Here is a 26,781-nt window from a genome sequence, read left to right on the forward strand (position 1 = left end):
GTATTGCATTCTTTGCCAATTTTTGTACATCAAAATAGACATGATTTCAAAAAATCAGATGGCAATAAATATGGAATAAGAATGTAAATCATTGACCTTATTGTTTCAAAATAACAAAATTTGCATCTATCAATTTGCAAAATTACAATATTTCTGCCTTTTCCTTATATTTTATATAATCATCATTATTGCATTATTCCATTAAAAAAAACCCATTCTTCTGACAAAGAGAAGGAGATGCTCCCTCACCCCTAGACAGATGTGATGGAAATTTTAGCAGTGGACATTTGGTTTTATTGAAAAGGAGAATCATTTGAATGCTGTCCCTTTCCACATTGTTTTTCATAGCACTGATAGAATATGTATAATCAGTTATTTGCATGATTTATTTAAAAGATTACAGTTTCCCAGTTGTGATCTTTGGACATTTCCAAAATACTGTATATGTAAATAATCAGCACCTAATGGATTATGTTGCCCCCATTCTCTTCTAGTCTGTAAATTGTTGTGTTCCAATTAAACAACTATGATGCCTTTTGAAATCCAGATTAGGGTCACCATAACTTGGAAACCACTTGAAGGCATGCAACAGATATTTTCCTACACTCTGTCCTAGCCAGTTCCAAAATTCATCTGGTGTACTTAATCATGGTGGGATCTTTTTTTCCCATTAATTCAGTTTCTTGACCCTCTCTTTTGTTTATTTTTAAATTTCCATTTATATGTGTCAAAAATATTTTGACAAAAAAAAAAGATTTAAAAAAATCTGGGTCAGCTTGTACATGAGTCAGTGGGGTACCTTTGCCATGTTGCCACTTCCTGGGTGGAAAAACAGTAGTGGTGGCAGCTCTTTAGCAGAGTTGAGAATAGAAGGGGTTGGTGCTTCTTTTAGGTTCTTCTGGGACACATTAAGCTCCTTCTCTTTTGGGCTGCTCATAATGGGGAGGGGTAATTTACTTATGAGTAACCAAGTGGAAGATCACTCTTTCTCTCATCTCACCTATTGTTGCTGTTGTGACTTCTGCTGCCATCCCCTCTTTGACCAGCGAGGCCGCATGCTCACATCCCTGTTCGAACTTCTTCTCAGGTGACAGCAGTGTACTCTTCTCCTTCAGATCGTGGGTGGCAGGATGGTCATAGTGGGGCCTTGTGTTGGTGGCAATGACGGTGGCTGTTGTGACCCATAATAGGAGTAGTGTCGGCAGCTTCAAAACAGTCTTACCTGTTGCCCAGGAGAAAGACAGAACAGGAGCACACTTGTGAGCAAACCACTCCCTGAGCTGCCCCAAATAGAAGGAATTTAATCCACCCTGTAGCAAAGATACAATTAAACAATATAATTAATAATATGTATCTTTGTTCCAGGCCTTTTTGAATGTTTGGGTGAGGAAATGGTGGTAGCTAGAGGCAACTAACATGTCCCCCTCTCTATGGAGTAACCCTCAACTTAACTGTATAGAAATTAATAATTTTCACTCCCAAACCTGCTTTTGACTTGTACATGAGTTGATTTATACACAAGTATATACAGTACTTATATTTTACCCATTAAACACTTTCAAATTATGGATAAAAATGTCAACCTTTCTATGTAGACATATTAGCATCCTACTAATAATGCAGCAATGCAATCTGCATCAGTCTGCATCTAATTTCCCAGTAGCCTTTCAAATGTGTCTTTGTCTTTATAGCCTAGGAAGACCAAACATAACGTCTGCAGCATCTGAAATTAATCACACCTTTGGGGGAAAATGCACTTAAGACGGAGGATTTTTTTTCATTCAAGGCGAGTCTTGCAAAGCATATGTTGCTGTACTAAATGTAATCCTGTTGGCTGCTTGACAACAACTCTGCTTGGACCATATGGGTAGAAAAGAGGTGATTGTTAGAATTAGATAGTTAATTTCTTTTTTAAAAAAAAATAGATTGCTCCATCGTGGAAAATTGAGATGTGAGGTGCTTGAGATTTTTCTATTCTTCCATATGCAGTTGTTTGGCTTTTTCATTACATAGTGTATTTTAGACCCAGCTGTTGTTTCCCATTGCTTATGTGTTTCCCCCCCGAATACTGTGCTCCACTCTAATTATTTGCCAGTGAGAGAGCGCACTCTTCATTCCTGTGGTTTATCTAGCCTTTTATTTATGTCCTTTTAGTTATGTCCAAATAAACAGTACAGCAAACAGCATGTCTCTTTTAAAAAAGATGTTTGATCCTTTATTTAATCATTGCCTCCTTTTTCCACCCCCACCCCCAACATACACTTGAGCTCTTAAACCTCTTGGATGCTGAACTTGAAGAGCTGTGTCAGTTTCTCATTATCGATTGAGCTTTTTCCTCTGCGGCGCCTTTTTGAGACCTAGTTACCATCACATGTCTGTCCCAGAGAATGGTATGGGGAGATGCATCACTAAGGCAATTAGTTGGCATGGGAATGGCTATGAGGCAATACATGCAACTTGTTTGCATCCTTCCATGTTCTCCCTTTTCATGGATTTAGGGTTGAGGAATAGCAGAAAACCCCAAGGTGTGAGCAGAGCTTCCGGGTGTTGCAAATGGCATTATGTGTTCCCTTTCACCTGAATAATGACTACATTGCATTACACTTGTAATTTAACTAAGGACCTGTCTAGACCTTTAAAAAAACCTTTATTCACATTGAATTTTCCCAATCTGAATAGATCCCCTTTTTACCCCATGTACACAGTGACAAGTTTGATTTATTCAGTCACATGCCCACTGAGAGAATGCACTTTGATGTGAGCTTGATTTCAGAAAATTCTCCAAAAATTTGCATTATTGATGGCTACACAGCAATGGTCCCTTCCATTTGTTTTGTCCTCATCATGCATGTGAATATCATATTTCTACCTAAGATGTCTTTAATCATCACATTATGTGGAGGCATGCTAATATTGACATACTAATTTAATGAGTTATGAGTGTCCATCTACATGTCTCGTCCCCCCTCCCTCTATCTCTATCTCTCTATCTCTCTATCTATCTATCTATCTATCTATCTATCTATCTAGACTGTTGATTTATAATTCAGCTGTGACCAAGCTTACTTCCCAGCAGAAATGATCATATGACTCACCTCCCACCAACCAGTTTGGACCACCCCAAACTCCTCTCCCATCTCCAATGTGAAACAAGCTATTGAGGACAACTACACTACAAGAATCAAAAAGCAAACCAGCTCTTGGGCCAAAATGCAGGATTAAAGCCAATTCTTTTTAAAGCAGTTCGTGGGTCAAAAAAGTGCTTGGGCTGAGAATTGTTACAAATGTGGGCAATGCAAGATGAGAACTTTTTTTGTCCGTGTAGGCAAGCAATAAGTTAATAATCTCTCCTTTTTTGCTAAATTACCTACCTTTTTTGCTCTTTGTCCCCAATATCATATGGTCGAGAAGGGGAGTAATCTCTTTTTGCATTGATATCCTTCATTTGGCCATCTTAACTGCCAACAGAGTCCCAAGGCTTTCAATGGATATAATTTCTCAGAAACGCACAATATTTATATTCGGTGTGCCGACTGCTTTAGAATATTAATAAAATTATCAGCATGATACAAAAGGAGTTCAAGAATAAAAACTGGTTTATTAAGCCATTACAAAATCATGACATGGTAATTTCTGTGTGAGATGGTTTGAAAAAATACATTTCCCCAGGCATGTCTATGCAACAAAGATCATCTGATTCACGGTTTTCATTACGAATGAAAATTCACCAATTTGCCCAAATGAGTCTGAGTATTTCTCAGTGGTGGCCCCCAGCCTCTGGAACGCCTTTCCTAGAGAAATAAGACAGGCCCCATCCCTCCCCTCCTTTCGTAATGACTAGTTCTAGCTCGGCCCCAGATATTGTTGAATATGGCCATAGCTTTTTCTACCAATTACCCAGGTCACTGCCTTCTATTAGGCCCTGGAAATGAACAACCATAGACTATGCCTATTATTGTTGCAGCCTCCTATAGCATTGCACCTAATTTCCCAGACCCTCTAGAACAGGGGTCCTCAAACTAAGGCCCGGGGGCCGGATGCGGCCCTCCAAGGTCATTTACCCGGCCCTCGTTCAGGGTCAACCTAAGTATGAAACTACTTGAAAGCACACAATAACAACAACAATCTTATCTCATCAGTCGAAAACAGGCCCACACTTTCCATTGAAATACTAATATGTTTATGTTCGTTAAAATTGTTCTTAATTTTAATTAATGTTTTAAAATGTTTTTTGCACTATAAATAAGATATGTGCAGTGTGCATAGGAATTCATTCATTTTTTAAAATTAAAATAAGGCCCGGAAACAGTTTGAGGGATTGTGACCTGGCCCTCTGTTTAAAAAGTTTGTGGACCCCTGCTCTAGAAATTGCGCTTGCCTCGACCAGGCCTTTTTAAATTGCCTGAACAGGCAGGATTATTGTGAGTGTGTGCTATTGTGATTTTTTATGCTTATATTGCTTTGTTAATTTTATGTTTCTGTTGTTTACTCTGTATGTATTGATGATGTTACTTGGAAACTGCTCTGAGTCCCCTCGGGGAGATAGAGCGGTATATAAATAAAGTGTTGTTGTTGTTGTTGTTGTTATATTGTTAAAGAATCTTATGTTTTTTTTTGACAAGGCTAAATACCAAACGTAGTGATACCAACCGTTTAAAGACAATGAGGTAGCTACTTTCCACATCTTGACTATTTCTTGTCTGACTAGTAGTTACAATAAAATTCTAAAAATTGTCTTTGATTTTTTAAAAATAGCCTTTAAACAAAACATAACAGAGATACAGGCAGAGGGACTATATTCTGGATCAAATTGAGATGCCCACTCTGTACCTGCCCTGTCCAGGCAACCACAGGACCAAATAATGCCATCTAGAGCCTCCATACTTTAGCACACCTTTCTGCATAATACATGCTATGATGCATGTATCAGCATTCTGCCTTCTACATAGTATAGAGTCAGTCTTGGTGTAAAATAATACGAAATCAGACTTTTGATATCAGGAAGAGCAGCAAAGTGGTTTTTGACTTCCTGTCAAACAGCTATAACTCCTTCCCCCAGAAGAAAAAGCAACAGTGAAAAACAGATACCTGTTTTATGCTTGCTTTTACCTCTTGTGCTTCTGCTTCAGGGTGAGGATGGTTTAGATCTAGAAAGTGATGTGGGAAAACATATCATTTTCCTTCCATTATTTTCAATCAGAATTTGAACCTCTTAGAATCATAGAATCATAGAATCAAAGAGTTGGAAGAGACCTCATGGGCCATCCAGTCCAACCCCCTGCCAAGAAGCAGGAATATTGCATTCAAATCACCCCTGACAGAGGGCCATCCAGCCTCTGTTTAAAAGCTTCCAAAGAAGGAGCCTCCACCACACTCCGGGGCAGAGAGTTCCACTGCTGAACGGCTCTCACAGTCAGGAAGTTCTTCCTCATGTTCAGATGGAATCTCCTCTCTTGTAGTTTGAAGCCATTGTTCCGCGTCCTAGTCTCCAGGGAAGCAGAAAACAAGCTTGCTCCCTCCTCCCTGTGGCTTCCTCTCGCATATTTATACATGGCTATCATATCCCCTCTCAGCCTTCTCTTCTTCAGGCTAAACATGCCCAGCTCCTTAAGCCGCTCCTCATAGGGCTTGTTCTCCAGACCTTTTATCATTTTAGTCGCTCTCCTCTGGACACATTCCAGCTTGTCAATATCTCTCTTGAATTGTGGTGCCCAGAACTGGACACAATATTCCAGATGTGGTCTAACCAAAACAGAATAGAGGGGTAGCATTACTTCCCTAGATCTAGACACTTCCATCTTCTGTTTCTTCATAAATCCCACCTCAACCCACCTTATCCATCTCTTGCCTCTTTCAAAATAACAGCCTTGCAGAGCTTTGCTAACATCTGCATCCATGTAGGCTACAAATGCAAGTTCCAGAAAAAGGCTTGTCTGGTTGTGGGGAACCGAAGTGGCCAAATACTAACATTGTATTGTTCTCTGTGTTTAAATTATCCACAGTGGTAGAAGTTGCATAGAATTTGTTACATGCTTCATACTTATTACTGGGTTAGGTAAGGTGGTGGTGGTGGGTTTTTGGAAAGTAGCATAGTTACTATATGCACACCACTTCTTATCCCCATTGTGGCAAAATGCCATTTATTCCTCTGTGAATGTTAAGTACTTCTAGGTAGAATGTATTTTATTGTATCCCCACAGTTGAGACAGATGAATGATCAGATGTCCTGATTATAAAGCGTTTCTAAGCATATATAGATGAATGTGCTTAAAGTTTCTCTTCACACTTTTGTCTTGAGTTCATGAAGATGATAGCGGTGGAGAATTTATTGTAATCATTTTAATTTGTAAGCTGTCTTGAGTCCCAAACATCGGAAAAAGATAAAGTATAAAATAACAACAACAATAGGCAGAGCTAATGTGTGTACGTTTAGGGGGGCACGGCCAGCTTGTATTTCCCACACATTCCCATAGTAAACTCCATGTTTTAGATATATGTGTTTATGCTGGAACCTTTAAGTAGGGCTTGAGTTTTATTTTTCTTCTTATTCTTTGTCGTAAAGTTAATTTCAACTTATGGTCACCTTGTGAGACTTCCAAAATCCCCAGTCATCAGCTGCTCTGCTCAGGTTTTGCAAGCTCAGTGCTGTGGCTTGAATCAGCTGTAGTACTTTCTTTTATTGTTGCATTCCATTTAGCAAGCATTATTGCTTTTTTCAAGTGAGTCACATTGTCTCACAATGTGTCCAACATTCGACAGCCTCAGCTAATTGACTTCACTTTTAGTTAGAGTTCAGTGTTGATTAGTTCTAAGACCCATTCATTTGTGTTTTTAGCAGTCAATAGTATCTATAGATCTTGTCTGCAATACCACTTTGCAAAGTAGCATGGAGGAGAAAAACCCCCGAGGCCATCAAATCACATTGCATTCTTTATATCTAAGTAATGTGGATATTCTTGCACAACATATCACAATATTGGGTTGATATAGGTTTTTCGGGCTGTATGACCATGTTCTAGAACATGGCCATACAGCCCGAAAAACCTACAGCAATCAAGTGATTCCAGCCATGAAAGTCTTCGACAATACATATAACAATATTGCATTTTCTCCTCTTTTACAATACAAATTTCTGTTTGCGGGACTATAAATGAAATTATCTCATTACATAATACAAAGCATTGCAACCAGATAATCCAAGTATGGGCAAACCCAGGCCCAGGGGGCGGATGCGGCCCTTTGGGCTCTTTTCTCAGGCACTACTCTTTCACACCATCCTATCCTTCCTTCTCTCTTTCCTTCCTCCTTCCCTCCCTCACTCTTCCTTCCCTTCCATCCTTTCATACTTCCTTCCCTTTCCCCTTCCTTCCTTCCTTCCTTCCTTCCTTCCTTCCTTCCTTCCTTCCTTCCTTCCTTCCTTCCTTCCCTTTTGCCTTTCCTTCTTTCTCCCCCCCCCCCTTCCCTCCATTCCCTTCCACCCTTCCTTCCATCCTTCTCTTCCTCCCTTTCTTGCTTCCTTCTCTTTTTCCTTCCCTCTTTCCTCCTGAGGGATGTTGAGCTGGCAGAAGAGATGGTTGAGAGGGAACATAAGAACCATGTTTCAAGATTTTTAAAGGTTTTCAGTTGGGGGGGGGGTGACTTTCTGTTGCTCTAGAGACCGGAGCACAAGGGAGAAATGCTTTCAAATGGCAGGGAAAGAGATTCGACTGAAAAAATTAGGAAGAACTTCCTGAGAGTAAGAGCTGTTGGAGAGTGGCATAGTCTGCCTCGAAGTGTGGTGAAGTCTCTTTCTCTGGAGGCTTTTCCACAGACACTGCCTATTGGAAGTGCTTTGATTATGCCTTCTTGCACAGCAGGGAGTTGGTCTGGATGGCCCTTGGGGGTCTCTTCCAGCTCTAGGATTATAAGATTATATATCAGGAGTAGGCAATACGAGGGTTTAATTGATACACTTTTTTTCTCCCACCCACCATCTCATCCTGACCAAGGTTAACCCTTTTGGGATCCAAACATTTCCTGTCTTTCCTTCACTTTCTGCCTCCAAAAGAGAAGAGGAAGGGGATGAAAGGGCAGGGAGGGGACCTGGGGAGAACCCCCTCCCTTCTGGCCCACCCACCGTGCTCCAGCCTACCATGCATCCCCCAAGTTAGAAAGTTTGCCCATGCCTGAGTTAGCTGCTTTGAGTCCCCTTTGGGGAAGATAAAGCGTAGTATAAATAAATACAATAATAATGCTCTTTGTAGTCTTGACAGCCCACCATGTATATTTTTTTTTTGCTAAAGAAAAACTGAAAAATAAAAAAAACCAATTTTTTTTACATGCCAGGAAAACCTTGTGATAAGTTCCAGTTAGAGTCACCACATGTCAGAAATGATTGAAGGGACACTACTACTACATACTACAATAGCCTTTGACTATTATCCGCTTGTGGCTCACTCTGCTGGTCTGAGGAATATTGGGTTGACAGGTAGGTGTGGTTTGTGGTTCTGTGGTCATTTTCATTGCTGAGGCTAAATTGAGTCACTAGCAGATGAGGAAGGGCTTCAGGAGGTCCCTAAGGAGATGCTATGTGTTAATGGTTTTCTGAACCCCGTCAGCTAAAGTCATTTATATTTAAGGATGCTATTGAATATCTTTTCTACATAAACAGTATTCGAAACAAGAAATCTAAATGGAATATGCACAGGCCAACCAGGTAAATAAGTCAAATGGAGAGAGGTCTTTTTGCTTTGTATGTTTATTAAAAAGCCTGCTTTGAACCTCAAACACTCCCTCCATTGTTTGGATGTGTGCCCTATGTCAGTCTTTTATGTAGACTAAACATCTTCTTTTCAGAGGTCCAAGAGACTTTTCCTCTGCTACTCCACCAACAAGAAAGGTCTTCCAGGTTTGGTCACCAAGTTCGGGGTAGCAGCCACCAACTCTTTGGCTTCTGAAAACCATTCCACCAGAATATCAATGACATTAGTGGCGTTCTTGAGGGAAGTTCCATTGCATATTTTCAGAGCTGCCACTTGGCTTCAGTCTTCAGCCCTCATCCCTCACTGTAAAATCAGATGTAAAATCCCAGGCAGAGGCTGCATTTGGGAAGGCTGCTCTTTTTTCATATGTTTCATTGCACTCCCTCTTCCTATGGTAAATACATCGATTTGTGTGAATCACATTGACCATGAAGAAGAATAGGTTGCTTACCTGTAGCTGTGGTTCTTGAAGTGATCATCAGTTAACTCTCACAACCCCACCCATCCTCTCCTCAACACTTCCTGCCTTCCTTAGCTTCTTGATTACTGTTTCAGCAGCGAGTGAGCTGAGGATTTAGGCTGGGTATTGGCTGGTCAGTTGCATGGAGGATGAGAGGGGCTTCTGATAAAATGCATATTGTATAGCTGTAGAACAGTGGTTCCCAAGCTTTGGACCACCAGTTGTTTTGGACTTCAACTCCCAGAAATCCCAGCCATCTTACCAGCTGTTAGGAATTATGGGTGCTGAAGTCCATAACGCCTGGAGGAGAAAAGCTTGGGAACCACTGCTCTAGAAGGTTTCAAGAGTTGAATTGTGCAGGCACAGATGACCCATTTGTGTGAATTTACAGATGACCATTCATTCCAGGCAAGCAAACTGTTCTTTGGCCCCTTCTATCCTGCCATATAAAATCCAGATTATCTGCTTTGACCTGGATTATATGGCAGTGTTGACTCATATAATCCAGTTCAAATCAGATAATGTGGATTATCTGACTTGATAATCTGGATTATATGGCAGTGTAGAAGGGAGGGGCCTTTCTGAATTATACCTGTATGCAATTCCAAAGCACATGAAGAGAGGATGAACTTTGCCATGAGCCTGTGATTCTGTTCTTATTGAGCGGTTTTAGTGAGTGGTTGATTTCTTTGACAGACCTCAGAGGAAGATTGTGGTCCACCTTGTGTTATCTGCTAGCCATTTGTCCTTTAATCATACTTCAGTTGTGCTTTAGGCATTGTTTTCAAAGCAATTATATGTGACATTGACAGAATCGAAATAAAAGCACTAGCTGTAGTTTAGTCAGAAGTGATCCTTCTGACTAAGCTACAGAAGTGGTCCGGAAGTTCCAACTAGTACAACGGGCAACAGCCAGGCTCCTAACTGGAGTTAATTATAGGAAGCACACAACACCCCTACTAAAAGAGCTTCACTGCCTGCTGATTAGTTGCTGGGCACAATTCAAGGTACAGGTTCAGGCTTTCCTATCTCCACGATCACATCTCTCCCTATGAATCAGTGCGGAATCTAAGATCAACTAGGGAGGCCCTCCTCTTGCTCCCATCACCATTTCAAGCACAGTTGGTGGGAATGAGGGAGAGGGCCTCCTCGGTGGTGGCCCTCTGCCTCTGGAACGCCCTCCCTCAAGAACTAAGAGAGGCCCCACCATTCTCCTCTTTTTGTAGGAACTTGAAGACCTGGTGGTTTCATCAGTCTCAGGCCCAAAGCCCCCAGCCATCAGTTAGGGCCCAGCCAGCACCTTAGCTGTTCCCCCGTTCCTCCTCCACTGGCGCTGACCCAGACCTTTCTTCAAAATTGCCAGAAGGCCCTGGAAATAAGTAGCCCTAGGCCTTATCCTGGCCAGTAATTAGGTTTCCTCCCTGCACTCATTCCCCAGCCAATATTACTACCATATGATCCCAAACCAGCCTTTTCAAACTGCCTAGACCTACTTGTAAGTTGGGCCATTGATAACTCATCTCGCATAATGGATTATTGTGGAATCGGTTTGTTTTAATTCATAGGATTGTGTTAACAGGTTATGTTTTAATCGCTACTCTATATGTTTTATGGTTGTTTTGTGGAAACTGCCCTGAGTCCCCTAGGGGAGATAGACCAGTATATAAATAAAATTATTATTATTATTATTATTATTATTATTATTATTATTATTTTACTGACACAAAAACACAGTATGTCACAGCAAATGAGATATATGTGCTGGATTTCGTATCACAAAATCACAAAGCAAACACTTTCCAAGCGTCTAGGAATGTGTGATTTATTATTATTATTATTATTATTATTATCATCATCATCATCATCATCATCATCATCCTATTACTGATTCAACTGTCTATAATGCAGTATCTCATTTGTAGTAATTTTGTATGGACATCATCTGTTAGGCTGAACTGATTGTAGCTTTGGCAGAATTAAGAAGGCAGCGCTAAAAAAATTCTCCTCAAAAGCAGACATTGACCAGATAAAGCACATCTTACTATGACATGCAAACAAATGACTGCCTATTTCCTTAAAAGCAATGTCTGTGTAAATTCAATGACTATTCTTATCATAAAAAATATTAGAACAGAAATGGCACAATATGGTGAAGTTATTTGAGTCCTTTTACTGTTTGGTAACTTGAAGTGTGTTGTGATATATACAACACAGTTAGTCTTCTGAATAGGGTTGCCAGAGTGAAAACTCCTGTAGTAGTTGTGTAGTAGAGGGAATTCATTGCTTGTCATGCAACCAAGTAAAAGCAAAACCTACTGAAATTCCCTCTTCAACACAACTATTAAAGATATAGTGCACACTTCAGTTTTCATCCTGGAAGCCCTACTTCAGAACCGTCTCTTGAAAAACCCATCCCGTTATAATGTCTGTAATGTCTTACAGTGTGATCTATAAGCTTCACCATTTGTCCTTTTCTTGTCCTACATTTCTAGGCCTGTGTAATGTTCCCATATTGTGACATTTGTCACCTCTTGAGGCCTATTTCCAAACTTATCCCCAGGCCACAGGAAGAAATTACCACCCCCAGGCTACTGTGTTTTTTCTCATGTGAGCCATCTTGTTCAAACTACTCAAGCCTTATTCCACCATCTGTGATTGCATTGACAAGGGAGACTGAACGTTTTTGTAACCAAACCCTAGTGCGTGGGATCAGTAACCTCTGGCCCTGGCTAAAGTCATAATTGTTGCTGGAACAAGAGCATCCCTGTGCTCAGGACAAGTGGGAGTGCCGCAAAACTTGGAGACTGAAGAGGAGTTGCACTGTGGATCGGCTTCCTGTTTACCTTCAGCAGAGTGACTGGTGGTGGCTGAAGCATTTTGTGTTTATTTGCAAACAGAGGAGGGGAAATAGTTGAAAGATTTTATATCTTTTTAACATAACCTTAATTTTAATGTCCAGAGTGCGCAGCAGCACACAGGAGAAGGAGGAACAAGGGCGTTAAAAGGCAGTGTTCTTAGGAACAAAAGGTTACATGCATTAGTCAACCTTAGAAGAGCTTGATGAGAAATAACAGATAGTGTGTACACATGCTGTTTCTATGCGCAGGACTGAAGTTCTTTGGAAAAGCAGAACCACTGCATTAAAGCCTTGAGCTTTCTTTTGCTTTTTCCCCCTGGTAGAGTGGGTTTTGAGTCCAGGGGTAGGGTTCTTGGAAATGACAACCTTTTTAAAGCTTTCTCTAATAATGTTTATCTATTATTTATTTATTTACAGTATTTATATTCCACCCTTCTCACCCCGTAGGGGACTCAGGGCAGATTACAATGCACATATACATGTTAAACATTCAATGCCATAGACATACAACATATATATACAGACACAGAGGCAACTTAACATTCCAGCTTTCCGGCTTCATGAGGATATGCTTGATTCCGGCCACAGGGGGAGCTGTCGCTTCACCGTCCACTTGTGACACCGAGTCCTTGATGGAGTACTTCTTTATTCTTATGCATTCTTATGCATGCTGCTGGAATGTTTTATGGTGTTGCAAATTAGTTAAACTAGCCTCGCTATCTAAATTTCCTACTTGACAGATGCAATTGTCTTTTGGGCTGCATAGGTCAACAGCAATTAATGGTCGGGTGCTTACTCCGACCCAGATTGGCTTCGGACTCATGACCTCTTGTCAATAGTGATTTAATGTATCTGGCTACTAACTAGCTGCACTACAGCCCGGTCCACTAGCATGTTTTGTGCTAGTGTTGTTAGTTTGTAGCTCAGAGGTTGAGAGTTCCCATCTGAACCATAGACAAAATAATTGTGGTTTCTTCTATGTATATTTATTCCCATCCTCACAGTAATTAACAAGATAGGTTGTGTAGGTTGTATGTAAGTCAGAATGGGTACATGTTTTGAGTCTAACTCCAGCTAAATATAGGAAGGGTTACTACCCCTGTGGTATTTCTTTTGCTGTTTGTGCCCCTATTTAGAAGATTTCACCTCACTCTCTATCTCTGTGATAATTGGATTTTGGGTTGTTGTGGAAACAAAGGTTGGTGAGAAAGAATCAGTTGAGACACCCTTTTCCCCATGATTATTCTTTCAGAAGTGAATTTCCCTTTCAGGAGGTAGAGTTCTCTCACTTCTCTTTACCTCACCCCCATTCTTAACTATGAATTGGATGTTTGTAAGTTGGGGACTGCCTGTACTTGCCATATGGAGCAACCATCCCTTCCTCATTTTTGGTATTGAAAGGAGATGGTGAACTGAAGAAGTGAATCTCCCTTTCTCATCTCCTGCTGTATATTAAAGCAGTTGCTCTCTAATAAAGTTGGTTTTATTCTGACAACCCTCCAATCCTGGATGTGCTTAGGAGAAAAACAAGCAATCCTAGGAATAAACAATCCTCCACTTCTCAGGTCATAGTATCATAGAATTGGAAGAGACCTCGTGGGCCATCCAGTCCAACCACCTGCCAAGAAGCAGCAAAATCACATTCAAAGCACCGCCCGACTGATGACCATCCAGCCAGTTTAAAAGCCTCTGAAGAAGGAGCATCCACCACACTCCGGGGCAGAGAGTTCCACTGCTGAACAGCTCTCACAGTTCGAAAGTTCTTCCTTATGTTCCGGTGGAATCTCCTTTCCTGTAGTTTGATTCCATTGTTCTGCGTCCTAGTCTCCAGGGCAGATAGTAATTGATCTGATCATGTAATTTTACAGTACAACTATTCTTGCTCTCTGTTAAATACCCAGCCACTCAATTTTTGCTACCAAGTAAAGGGGCAGGAAAGGAAGGTTGAACCGCAAAATGGCAACAAAATAGAGTATGCACATTTAAGTCTTCTGCTGATGCAAGGTGCAGGGAAGTGGTTTCTACTAACCCCAAATTGCTGTGCTTGATCTTTCTGTATGCAAAGAAAGATAACCTTGGGTACTTGATGGGGAATGTAAGAAGGGAGGGAGACTATATTTTTGTGTAAAGAACTTTGAACTGTGGATAGACAACAGTTTATGATGTTTGGTTAGCTCACATATGGTATTTCTCCTTCTCCCTTCCTTATCTCACATTTTTCTTTAAAGCAACCCACCTGTTTTTGAACATAAATCTGGATATTATTCTTAGTAAACTGTAGAACAATAATGTAAAGATGCCAAATTTTAAATGTATTATGTTGGAATTTCGTAACTTATATACTGTTTCTGCTTTCCAAGCAGTACACTGACATTCCATCCTACTCTGAGAAGATTAGAATTGGAAGGTGTGTTTCTTTACTGATTCTAATTAAATGGTACTTTCCAAAAGTGCATGAGTTAGTCTGGAGTCCTTCCTAGAATGACTGGGGCTCATTCTTTGTTTCCAAAATTAAATTGTAGCGTAGTGTTCAGCTGTAGGTACATTAAGGATCTGGGCCATCAGAGTGCTTGTGGAGCAGCTGAGTTTCCATGCATTACTTACTTATTTACTTAGGCAATCCCTCATTGTCTGAGTAGGATTGTCTTCCAAGATTGGTGTACTGGTGGTGGGTATGTAGGTGACTGTGGAGCCCTATTCTTGTCCTGCATGTTCTCCCACAGTGATGGAATTGGTTTCCAGGTGGTCCTGGTCGGGATTGGCTTGACACACCTTCCTTTTGGCACGTTTCTCTCTTTTGCCCTCCATTCATGCCTCTTCAAATTCTACAGCACTGCTGATCACAGCTGATCTCCAGCTGGAGTGCCCAAGGGCCAGAGCTTCCCAGTTCTCTGTGTCTATGCCAGAGTTTTTAAGGTTGGCTTTGAGCCCATCTTTAAATCTCTTTTCCTGTCCACCAACATTTTGTTTTTCATTCTTGAGTTCGAAGTAGAGCAACTGCTTTGGGAGATGGTGGTCGGGCATTCAGACAACATGGCCGGTCCAGCGGAGTTGACGGCGGAGGACCATTGCTTCAATGCTGGTGGTCTTTGTTTCTTCTAGCACGCTGACATTTGTCCGCCTGTCTTCCCAAGAGATTTGCAGGATTTTTCAGAGGCAACACTGATGGTATCATTCTAGGAGTTGCATATGACGTCTGTAGATAGTCCATGTTTCGCAGTCGTATGGCAGGTTTGGGAGAACAATAGCTTTATAAACAAGCACCTTGGTATCCCTATGAATGTCCCAGTCCTCAAACACTCTGTGCTTCATTTGGAAAAACGCTGCACTCGCAGAGCTCAGGCAATGTTGTATTTCAGAATCAGTGTTGACTTTTGTGGAGAGGTGGCTGCCAAGGTAGTGGAAATAGTCAACATTTTCTGATGTTACACCATTGAGCTGTATTTCTGGTGACTGCTGGAAGAGCACATTGGTTTTCTTGATGTTCAGTGACAGGACGAGCTTCTCGTATGTTTCTGCAAAGGTGTTTAGAGTGGCTTGTAGGTCTTCTTCTGAATGCGCACAGATGGTGTTGTCATCAGCATATTGGAGTTCTATAACAGATGTTGTTGTAACCTTGGTTTTGGCTTTCAGTCTGTTGAAGTTAAATAGCTTGCCATCTGTCCAATAGATGATTTCCACTCTGGTGGGAAGCTTCCCATCAACAAGATGAAGTATCATAGCGATGAAGATGGAAAATAAGGTTGGGGCATATAAGTCCGTGCATGTAGGTCTGGAATATGCATAATTCTTCCCATTTGGGGAAAAGGGTGGGGTAAAAGGGAAGCTGACTCTCACCCCAATTACCTGTATCTCAGCAGTCCTGTAGCACAATTTCAGATTTGTTTTGTTCTTGGATGGAAATGGGAATCACATGCTGGATGTTTTTGGCACTGTTCCTACTATTCTGCCAGCTCCTCATCACAATACTAGCTCCATTAGTTCCATAGGGAGCCCCTGACATTCCACTAGAGATTTTCACAGAGGAGCAGACAGCGCATGGAATAGCTTCTCCTGAACATTAGGAACTCAGGCCTATCTATAATTCCCATGTGATAAGGAAACAAGAGACTGTGCCTACCTCAACTTCATGAAGTACAGATCTATTTCTGTTCCTCCTTCCTTCACAGTTTTAAAATATGTTCTCCATTCCTGCAGTTCTCAGTTTGTTTTCCTCATATGGTCCATTCTGTTAGCCATATAGTAGTAAATGACTCTTTTATTTATTATTATTTACAGTATTTGTATACCGCTTTTCTCAACCTGAGGGGGACTCAAAGCGGTCTTTGACACTGAAAGTTGATAGGTTGGCCTGGTTGGCTTACTGAAAATGAGGGCACACCAATAACTGTTTGGTCATATTCAACTGACACATGAGACATGTTGGATCCATGACAATTTTTAAAATCACTTGTGTGGATAAAATATATAAGTGTACCTTTACTGCTTATTTTGCTTCCATGTGGTTAGCTTGGGGCAGGGCTGTAGCCAGAAAAAAATTTCGGGGAGGGTTGACAATTTCGGGGGGGGGGGGGAGGTTGAAAATTTCAGAGGGGGGTTGAAAATTTTGGAGAGGGTTGAAAATTTCGGGGGGGGGGGGTTTGAAACCTGCCTCCTAGCTCACGCTGAAGCAAGGAGCACAGCAAGGGGCAGAGCAACCTTCAATAGCCTGCAGCTCCACCCCTGTCAACCACCTCCACCAAGTCTGGCCTCCTTAATGAGAGCATTCAACACACACACACCCAACTTGGTTGCTTCACTACATTGGCTATTGCTGCAAGTAATGACAGTGTGAATAAATTGTCAATATTTGCTTGAGATAGTGCTTACAGTTCTGGAGGGACTCTTAATTTTTTGCATCTCATAGACTTAGCATGGGGATTTGGTTAACCAGTTTAAATTCATGAGTAAACCAGGTTTTTTTTTTAAAAATCTGAAACATTTTGGGGGGGGGGTTGAACCCCTAAAACCACCCCCTCGCTACAGGCCTGGCTTGGGGACAATATACTTGCCTGTTACTTAGCATCTTTTCTAAGCCCCCTTTTGTTTCCAGAAGCAGATTTTTAGAAAAATAACCAAAACAATTGGCCATCTGAAACACGCATATATATCACTGAAACACGCATATAAAGCACGCAAGTTGTATGTAAGGTCTAGGCTACATTACAGTTCAACTCTGCAAAGGATTTTCCTCTCTGCTGCTCGGAAATGTTTTGCGTCTGGAAAACCATGAGTCACAAAAGCCATTAATTGATTCCACTGAGGGGGGTTTAGAATTATTTTCCAGGAAGTATTTGGAACTGTTTGTTTGTTTAAGAAGATTCTGTCAATTTTTATTAGCAATGTGAAAATCTCAGAAATGGTCTCTTTTGTCATTTTATATGGTGAATTGTAATACTCAACACCTTCTTTTTCATCAAAGCCTATTTCTCCTGATCATTCTTCAGTTTCCTTTGAACATTTCTTGGAAAAAGACATGGCTGTTCTTGGGAATTATTTCCGCTGTCACTTCTCAAGTAGTTTGCGGTCTTTTAAAAAAAAAGGCACATGGCTCTTGATACACAGTTTCAGAATTAGCAGCATTTGGAAAGTAGTTTGGATAAACGGAAAACAGTAAATGATTAGATCAATAATAATATTTCAAGTGTTTGTTTATGTGTGTGACTATTTACTTGTGCATGTGTGTGATCATCTGTAAACAAGAGGATTGGCAGATGAATTGCAAGGTGAAAGTGTATAATGTCAATTTGTTTACCAGGGGAATAATGTAAATAGGTTTTGAGTGTATTTTTATACTCTATGTTTATTTTGACCCATTAACATGTGTGCAATAGTAATTTTTAGACATTTATCTGTTTCCCTTTTTTCTGTTAGTTTGTTATTACTGTTGCTGTTTGGATACATAATAGTAATCTTGTGGTTTCAGGATGACCAATTCTTGATTATTTGTCTGTAGGAATGATTTTGTGTAGAGTGTGGGTATGGTGTAGTAGCTTGAGCATTGGATTATAACTCTGGAGGCCAAGGTTCAAAATCTACTCACTCTTTAAACTCTTTAATAGATTCACTTTAGTTGCCATAAATTGAAACAACTTAAAGGCATGCAACAATGATTTTGTATCCAACATGGGATTAGCAACATAAGATCACCATCTCCCAAACTATGACCAAAACTTACTCCAAAAATTTAAACAAAAACAACTTTGTCCTTTTGGAGGCATTTTTCTTGAATTTTCTCTTTTCAACGTGCTTTTCTAGCTATGGTTCTTTCTTGCATCTACATATTTTGGTATCTCAAGACAAAGTGCATACTGCATATGAGAGAACATGTTTCTTGTTGGTTATTCTCCTAGAATCAATACAAATGATCAAATTTTCCTCAAAACTCTTAGAATATGTGCAGTTTTTGAAAGGAAAATAGATTCAGGATGAGCGAATTTTTAGTATCAAAATCTGATCTGAAATGCCGGATGTACTTTAGGAACTTGGGCAATAATAAAGGAATCTTTGATTATGTGGAATATTTCTCAAAGTACCGCACAAGATGAGCCAAGCTTAGTTCCTCACTTGTCCTTGCCCCATACTGGGAAGTTTGGGGTGGAACCATACCCTTTGGGAGCCATCTGTTTCATCAGAGGAGTTGGTTATACCCCACTATTCCAAACCAGTTCTCAATCCTGCCCTAAGTAAACACAGTACATACAAGTTTAGACAGAAGAGACTACAGACAGTGGGCTTTTTGCCGTGTAACTATACGTCTTCATATACTTCTGCTTGTTTTCCCTCTTGTTCTTTTTTGGGTTTTTTTTGGTTTTTGTTTTTACAAACAAACACTATTATATATATGTTAGTCTTCTCATCACTGGAAGTATTCCTGTGATCACATGCAATGTTTTGTAAATGGCCACTATCAATAAAGTATCACTGTTTGTGCTTTCTGGTGTTTATTTTCCAATTGCCTTATTATTTACAGTCTGTACCTCTCACAGCCTTTGAGTGTATCTACTTAATATAAGACTTCATGGATCTGATGAAAGTGGATTTTAGACCACAAAGATTTATGCTATAAGTTTAAGTTCACACACACACACACACACACATATTCTGCAAGAGACTAATCACCTCATCACACTCACCAAATTCAGCATCTCAGGACACTTCTAGCCTGTTTTGGGAACGGAGACCCACACCAACCATCACATGATGTCATGTGACTTCCAGTGGAGGCTGGGACTTGAAGTGTCCTTGGACACTTCCCTCACAACATGCGAGGCTTCCCGTGTTGAGCTGGCTCCAATGGAGCAGCACCGATCCTTCCCAGAAGAGCAATGCTTCTCACATATGATGGGGAAAGTGTTGCCAAGAGGTAGCTGCGCACAGGGCAACGATTCTTCGTGCTGCCCCTCCCACGCAATACACATTGTCTGGCCTTTCTGTTAAGGTCAAAACACAACTAACACCCTAGAATATTCTGTTTTTGCAATACAGGAGCAGACCATATCGTTAAAAATTGTATAGTTCAAAATTTGAATTTCTATTTTATTGTCTAATAAAAGTAAATATCAAAAGCTTTATTCTCAGAATGCTCCCTAGTTCTGTCATTCCAGTTAATCTTTTTTCTCTCCTTTATAGTTGATATTCGTGAAATCCAGGAGATTCGTCTAGGAAGAAACTCCAGAGATTTTGACCGCTATCAGGAGGATCCTTCTTTCCGTCCAGATCAGTCTCACTGTTTTGTCATCCTTTATGGCATGGAATTCAGACTGAAAACACTGAGTCTTCAAGGTGGGCTTTCTTCTCCTCTTCTATCTTCTCACTGGTTGTAAGGCGCCCCCGGTGGCGCAGTGGGTTAAACCCCTGTGCCGGCAGGACTGAAGACCAACAGGTTGCAGGTTTGAATCTGGGGAGAGGCGGATGAGCTCCCTCTATCAGCTCCAGCTCCTCATGCGGGGACATGAGAGAAGCCTCCCACAAGGATGATAAAAACATCAAAATCATCTGGGCGTCTCCTGGGCAACGTCCTTGCAGACGGCCAATTCTCTCACACCAGAAGCGACTTGCAGTTTCTCAAGTCACTCCTGACACGACAAAAACAAAAACAAAACCCTGGTTGTATAGCTCAGGTGGCATACTATCTTTATCCCATTCCTTTTGCAGCAGCATTCCTGATCACAGCAGAGATGAGCAAGGGAGGAAGTGCTCTTGCTTGTTTACATTTGGACCTTTTTGGTCCACATCTCTCTAATTTCAGGCAAGCAGGCTCACAGTAATCTATCTGGACTTTGGATCCAGAGAGATCAGAATCCAAACTGGGGGACCAAAACAGAACTAAGGACACAGCAAGTCTCAAAAGGTCAGCTAGACCAAATTCAGGCTATTGAAAGTCAAAGTTTTTAGATAATAGTCAGTGTCAAAGGCAAACAAAACACAATAGAACTCAACATTAGGACTGACAGACAGTAAGATCAAAATATGATGCATTTCTTTTAGCATCTTGTGCATTCTCATCTCAAAGCTTCACTCATGTCCAGTTTAGCAGGTTAGAGGCTACAAGCAGAGAAGAACTAGTAGTCTCCCCCCTAAATGTTATAGTTCCCTCCTGTCTTTTGTGATGCCAGCATTCTCAGGGTCTTGGAAGTGCCTTTGTCTTTACTGCTGAATTTGCAGCAAGTGAGTCCACAGCCATCTTTCTTGAGGAACCAAGTTTTTTTTCATACCCTATACTGTGAAAGTCCTCCTGGTTCTTCTCCGAAAAGGATTGTTCTAATTCGAGCATGACACACAGTTTTCTCCTCTGGATTATAATTTTAGTCCATCAAAGTACATTCAGACTTCAACATTTGCAGGTTTGACTTTTGCAGATTGAATTATTCATGGATTTGATGAAAATGTTCTCTCTTGGAACCTCTAGGTCCTCTGTGGTCAACTTTCTCCAGTTATGCTGGTTGACCCAGGTATTCCTTCTCTAGACATCTCTAGATTCTTCAGTGTGATTCTGTGGTCAGCTTTCAGCAGAAGTTGACCATAGCGCCATGCTAAAAAACTTGAAATTCCTAGAGAGATGCCACAAGTGACTAGACAAATATCTTTTGATAGCCCTGTAGAATCTGACATATTATGGTGCATCCAGACAACCCCTTTAACACGGGCGTTCTCACAATTAAAAGGGGGTCGTCCAGATGACATCCCAGAGAAACACGAATTCATTTGCCACAAACCAGGAAACTCCTGGTTTGTTGCGAATTTAATTGTTAGTGGGTTTATTCCACCCCTTCTTGGAAGGTTTGGGATAAACCCACTACTTCTGCTGTCTGGACTGCTCCCTCAAATGTTCTGGGTTTTTGAGAAGGCAGTCCAGGCAGTAGTCCTGCAATTTTCTGGGCTAAATTAGCCTGAAAAACTAGGAGGACATCAACCCCATCCATATCCATTTTAAAAATAAAACAACTTACCTGGTCTCCATTAGCGTGGTACCGGAGCTCTCCTGGTGCACAGGAATGTCATACCAGGAGAAAGGGGAGGGGAAGGAGGAAGATCACTCCTGCCCCTCCCCTTTCTCCTGGTGCATCATTCCCACATGCCAGGAGAGCTCTAGTGAAGGCCAGGTAAGATCTTTAACTTTTAAAGGGGGTTTGGGGAAGGGGTTTGGGTGTCCAAGTGTTCTCCTGGAAGGTTCCGGGAGCGCATCTGGACACCCTCCCCAGAAAACATGTGCTTTCTGAGGTGTGTGTAGATTAGGACCAGGGAACATTTATGTTTTTAAAATGCGAATGTTCCAGGATTAAAGGGCTGTCTGGATGCACCCCAAGTTGGCAGGTCTATGTGCATTAATGCAAAAGTTTTCCAAGTTCTGCAAATCTACCACAAAAGAAGAATAGAGCGTATCTTCTTTGAATATTTAGAGCCAAATTTGTGACTCAGTCAAGAGTGCCGAAATATCAGAATTATTCTTCATTAATTACTGTCCTTGTAGCACTTTGTTCTAGCTCATGTTTAGTGGAATTAGCTTCCTCCTGCTGGAAACCCACTGTGTATAGGGACTTCCTCTTTGGAAATAGGGGTCAATGCCTGTGCTCATATCTTTACAAGTCCAGTTTGTCTTTTATTTTCACAGCCACATCCGAAGATGAAGTCAGCATGTGGATCAAAGGGCTCAACTGGCTTGTAGCGGATACCCTAAAAGCTGCTACCCCGTTGCAGATTGAAAGGTAAAACAAAAATTGAGAGCAGGAAGTCAAAATCAGACAGGTGGGCATAGTCAGGGTTTTATTTCATCTCCTTTTTTGCCAACATCATCTTTTTATATATAGACAAAACACACTAAAAGAAAATGCACAGAGTCTGTTCACAAGTAAATCAATTTTATGCAGTTACATAATTTTCAAGATTTTTATGCTTCTGAGAGTTTGGAATGGATTGACAGACTGCTTGCAAAAAGCACCTTATGGCACAGATGAGTGAGTGGAAGAATGAGGTAAAGCAAAACATGAAGACAGCATTTATCATTCTATTCTTGTAGAGAGTATTCACTTTTGGCTCCTCTTTCAGTGCAATACTACGCATGTCTACTCAGATGTAAGTCCCACTGAATTCAATGGGATCTACTCTCAGGGAAGCGTGTGTAGAATTGCAGCCTTGGTATATTTCTCCTTCAGCTTCACTTTTAAAATAGATCTTTCATTGTGTTCTTGCATTGATTTAAGTAAGTGATCAGATTGTTGGAGTCCAACATCTTTCAGAAACCTCCACTTAGCTTATGTTGCAACATAACATCAGACACTGACCAAACACACTTGCTTAAGCTAAATATGTGTATTTTTAGTCTCAGTAACCTGAATAAAATATATATTTTGGTGAACTAGCTTGCAAATGTGAAACTTTCTTCCCAAAGTCTGGAAAGTCGCTTTTTTTGGAATACATCTCCCAGAATTCCTAGAGCTCTGCTCCAAAAACAATCCTAACTTTCTCCTTCTTGTTGCTTGAGTTTCTTTTATTGTATGTTGTCGGAGGGATGGAGAAAAAATTGAGGGTTTAAGCAGAATCATAATTAATTTACTAATTGTCTAGAGTCCAAACTTGCACAATGCTATGGGATCCTAAATGTGTTGTGGTGAGAGGGGGACATGTTGCCTTTCTTTTATTCAGTTATGCTCAGTTAATATGGTCCCAATAGATATGTATCTTATTTTTGTAGACATGTGGTTAGCTTGCATTTTGAAAGGTTAGCAGAGCAATTTAGAGGGATCTAAATGTCACAATCTGCTTGCTTCTAGGTGGCTTCGAAAACAGTTTTACTCCATTGATCGCAACAGGGAGGACAGGTAAATAAAGTGCAACTTTCTCTTGGTTACAGTCTGCTCACATTGATTGGAATACCTAGAGGGGCCTCCTGAAATCTTTGAAAATGGCAGTCAATACAATTTCTAGAATAACTGGAGCAATGGCAGATCTGCTGCATTGGAAAAGGGAAGATGCTTCCTTGAGTATTTTGAAGAGGAAAGGTCTTTCCAGAACTTTAATGTGAATGAGAATAAAGCACTAGATATTTATTTAAAAAGCAACTAAAGATACATTTTCTTGGTTAGTTGGATTAATTTATTCAAAATTTATTCAAAACTCTAAAGTTAATTTATTCAAAATTCAATTTTAAAAAATTGTGTCAGGAGCGAATTGAGAAACTGCAAGTTGCTTCTGGTATGAGAGAATTGGCCGTCTGCACGGACGTTGCCCAGGGGATGCCCTGATGTTTTACCATCCTGTGGGAGGCTTCTCTCATGTCCCCGCATGGGAAGCTGGAGCTGACAGATTTGAACCACCGACCTTTTGGTCAGCAGTCCTGCTAGCACAAAAGTTTAAACCATTGCACCACCGGAAGCTCCTGGTGAACTTTGAACTGACTAAAATGTATCCCTGATTAATTAGGCAGCCAGTATCTCCTCCTCATATCCCACTTTTGGATGTGTAGATCTCATGAGACTATTGGAGTTTGCCTATTCAAGTGAAGTGTCAAATATATCAGAGTTGTTCAGTCAAAGCTGGAGGTGTGATTTCCCTTTTTTCTATAGAAAACTGAGAACAGTTTGAGTGGGGACATGCACGTTTCTTCAGATTTAGTCAGTGGTAAAAATATATTACATGTTTTTGGACAGATTTAAAGACCTCTAAAATGTGGTGCTAGAGAAGAGTTTAGTGAATACCAGGGACAGGTACAAAGACTAATTAATGGAAGGTGTAGTACTTTGGACATATTATGAGACAGCATAACTCACTGAAAAAGATGATAATGCTTGGTAAGGTAGAAAGAAGTAGGAAAAGAGGAAGACCGCATTATAGATCTGTAAACTCAATCAAGGATGTCATGGTCTTAGCGGGGCAATTGATAACTAGAGATCTTGGAGGTCTGTCATTCATAGCGTCATCTTGGTTGCAGTCGACATAATGACAAATAACAACAAACAAGGAAAACCTCTTTGAGCAGAAGTGATTGTAGGATGGTGTAGTCATCTTCTTGGAGGCTGCATTGGACTTAACAGAAACCACGAGGGCCACACCATTGCCTGATTTGTTGCCCTAACATTCACCACTTTATTTCAGCAACAACCTTCCACTGCTCTATGTGGTTTTACCCCACAGTACCTACCCTCACCATAGAACTCTACGGAATCATATTGCAAAATTTCGGAGTGCTACAATGATATATTGTGTGATGTGTGTCACATCTGATTTGTAGAACAGTCCAAGGCCCAGGAACCCTATTGTGTGTTAAGCCTGGCACCAGTTCTACTTGGTAATGGAGTTAAAACCTTTTGCCTCTCAGCTCCAAGCATATAAACAAAAGTCCCATTTCCTATGAACTGTGTTTCTAATGCCAAATGCTGCCTGGCTGCTTGGCTACTTACTTATGTCCTTTCTCCCATGCACAATTACTCTTCCTATTTCCTGGCCCAGCAGGAGACCTTGGCTTGATTTTTATTTGACTAGGAGCTGGGATGAGGCTGCCTACAACATCAGTGTGGCGTGGATAGAAAGTACGAACAACATCTGTGAAGACAAGGAGGGGTCGATTTTTTTTGGATAATTTACATATTGATGAGCTTGTGCCATGATTTCGGGAGATGATTGATTGCCACCTGCTTTCTGAATACTCTGCTTAGAGGACTTGAAGACAGTGGCAATGCTTGCAAAGTAGAGAAATGCTGAGTGATCTCAATGGATATAATAAGCCAGCCAGGGGTTCCAAATGAGCCTTTGTTATCTACTCTTGTTTTTGTCTGTCTCTCTCTGAACACACACACACACACAGACAGATTTCCTGTTTCGGCTGTACACAGTCTGAGAGGGGAAGAAGCAACAATACAACTGACACACGTGTTTTTTGGTTTTTTTTTAATATCATAGTCTTTTTGTTACAAGAGAAAGAGATAGGTTGTTTTTTGTGTTGGCATTTTCTACATTGGAGGCACCGATTACCAAAGCAAGGCCTCCTGAAATCCGAATGGCAGTTATTTTCTATGTATGTATATAACTGTCTCTTTGTGCAAGTCAGTGAAATTTGCACTGCCAAAATCGAATTTAGTTTGAATTCAGATGGGCAGATTTGAAGGACAGAATCAATGTCATCCGGCAACTATAATGTTTACGTGGGATGTGATGGTCAGAAGTGGCTATGCTTCTGTGGCAGCATTAGGGCGATTGTGTGAAAATGTGAACAGGGCTCCTTCAACTTTAATATTTGGGTGTAACTGGGAATACCAACAGGTAGTGTTTATGTGATAGTTTGCACCTGTTGAAATTCACTGTTGGTGGTGATTGTAGATCCTAATCTTCAGCCAAATTATTATTGGTTCCTTCAACATACTTACCACACCACACCCATACACAGGAGTCACACAGCACACTATGACCAGCTTCCTGTTAGTGGTGTATTAATTTGTATCTCTCTTTACATCTGAATATGTTATTTGCGGGGCGGGGGGGGGGGGGCACTGCAGTGGTTGATATTCTTTCCTTCCACTGAGCCCTGCCTTCACCCCACCTTCACCCTTACTTGCCATACAACCTCTGAAGCCCCATCCTGAATGGCTTTTCCATGCCTCCCAGGAAGTGATCAGGATCGGAGAAGCATGTGGCTATCTCCCTGTAGCCAGGCATAAAATTACATAGCACTGAGACCTCAGAAGGATACCAGCAGATTTCAGCACTTTGACAACATAGCCAAACAGTTCTCCAGTCCTCCCCCCTGCTCACAAGGCACAGAATAGCTGAGGCATTTATGCTTCAGGGGCTGTAAAGTAAGTTTGGTTGATTGTCTATATTTGAGCCTAGTGTGGGGTCTGCATATGGAACTATTACACTACACTGAGTCTCATACATGATTTCAGTCCACAAGTTGTTGGGTCCAGTGGCAGAAGTAGCACATTATATATGTGAATTGATTGGATCCTTGTAATAATCGCTAGATGTAGAAGTAGCTGGATTTGTTTCCGCATCCCTTCTTCTCTCAGTCCCCTTTCACCATCATGTTAGGGTATTCGATTTTGCCATCTTTGGGATTAAGATTTGCGTGTGTGCTGTCATGGAACAAAAATTGTGTGAATATTTTCAAATGGAAATCATTACTCACACATTTCAAGTCCATAGCAGGGTATTGGAAATTGCAGAAAACAACTAAATTGATAAAAAGG

The 26,781-nt window shown here is 40.9% G+C and overlaps 1 protein-coding gene across 1 annotated transcript in view; it reads left to right on the forward strand.

The window, feature by feature from the left end:
* PLCG1 (phospholipase C gamma 1) overlaps positions 1 to 26,781 on the forward strand; it is a 99,772-nt gene that overhangs the window by 28,784 nt on the left and 44,207 nt on the right. The window contains exons 2-4 of the mRNA XM_060772229.2: positions 19,730 to 19,882; positions 22,212 to 22,305; positions 23,371 to 23,418. Coding sequence (XP_060628212.1) covers positions 19,730 to 19,882; positions 22,212 to 22,305; positions 23,371 to 23,418 — 295 coding nt within the window. The remainder of the gene's footprint in view (positions 1 to 19,729; positions 19,883 to 22,211; positions 22,306 to 23,370; positions 23,419 to 26,781) is intronic.

This window comes from Anolis sagrei, chromosome 4 (genome assembly GCF_037176765.1).
Source record: "Anolis sagrei isolate rAnoSag1 chromosome 4, rAnoSag1.mat, whole genome shotgun sequence".
NCBI lineage: Eukaryota > Metazoa > Chordata > Lepidosauria > Squamata > Dactyloidae > Anolis > Anolis sagrei.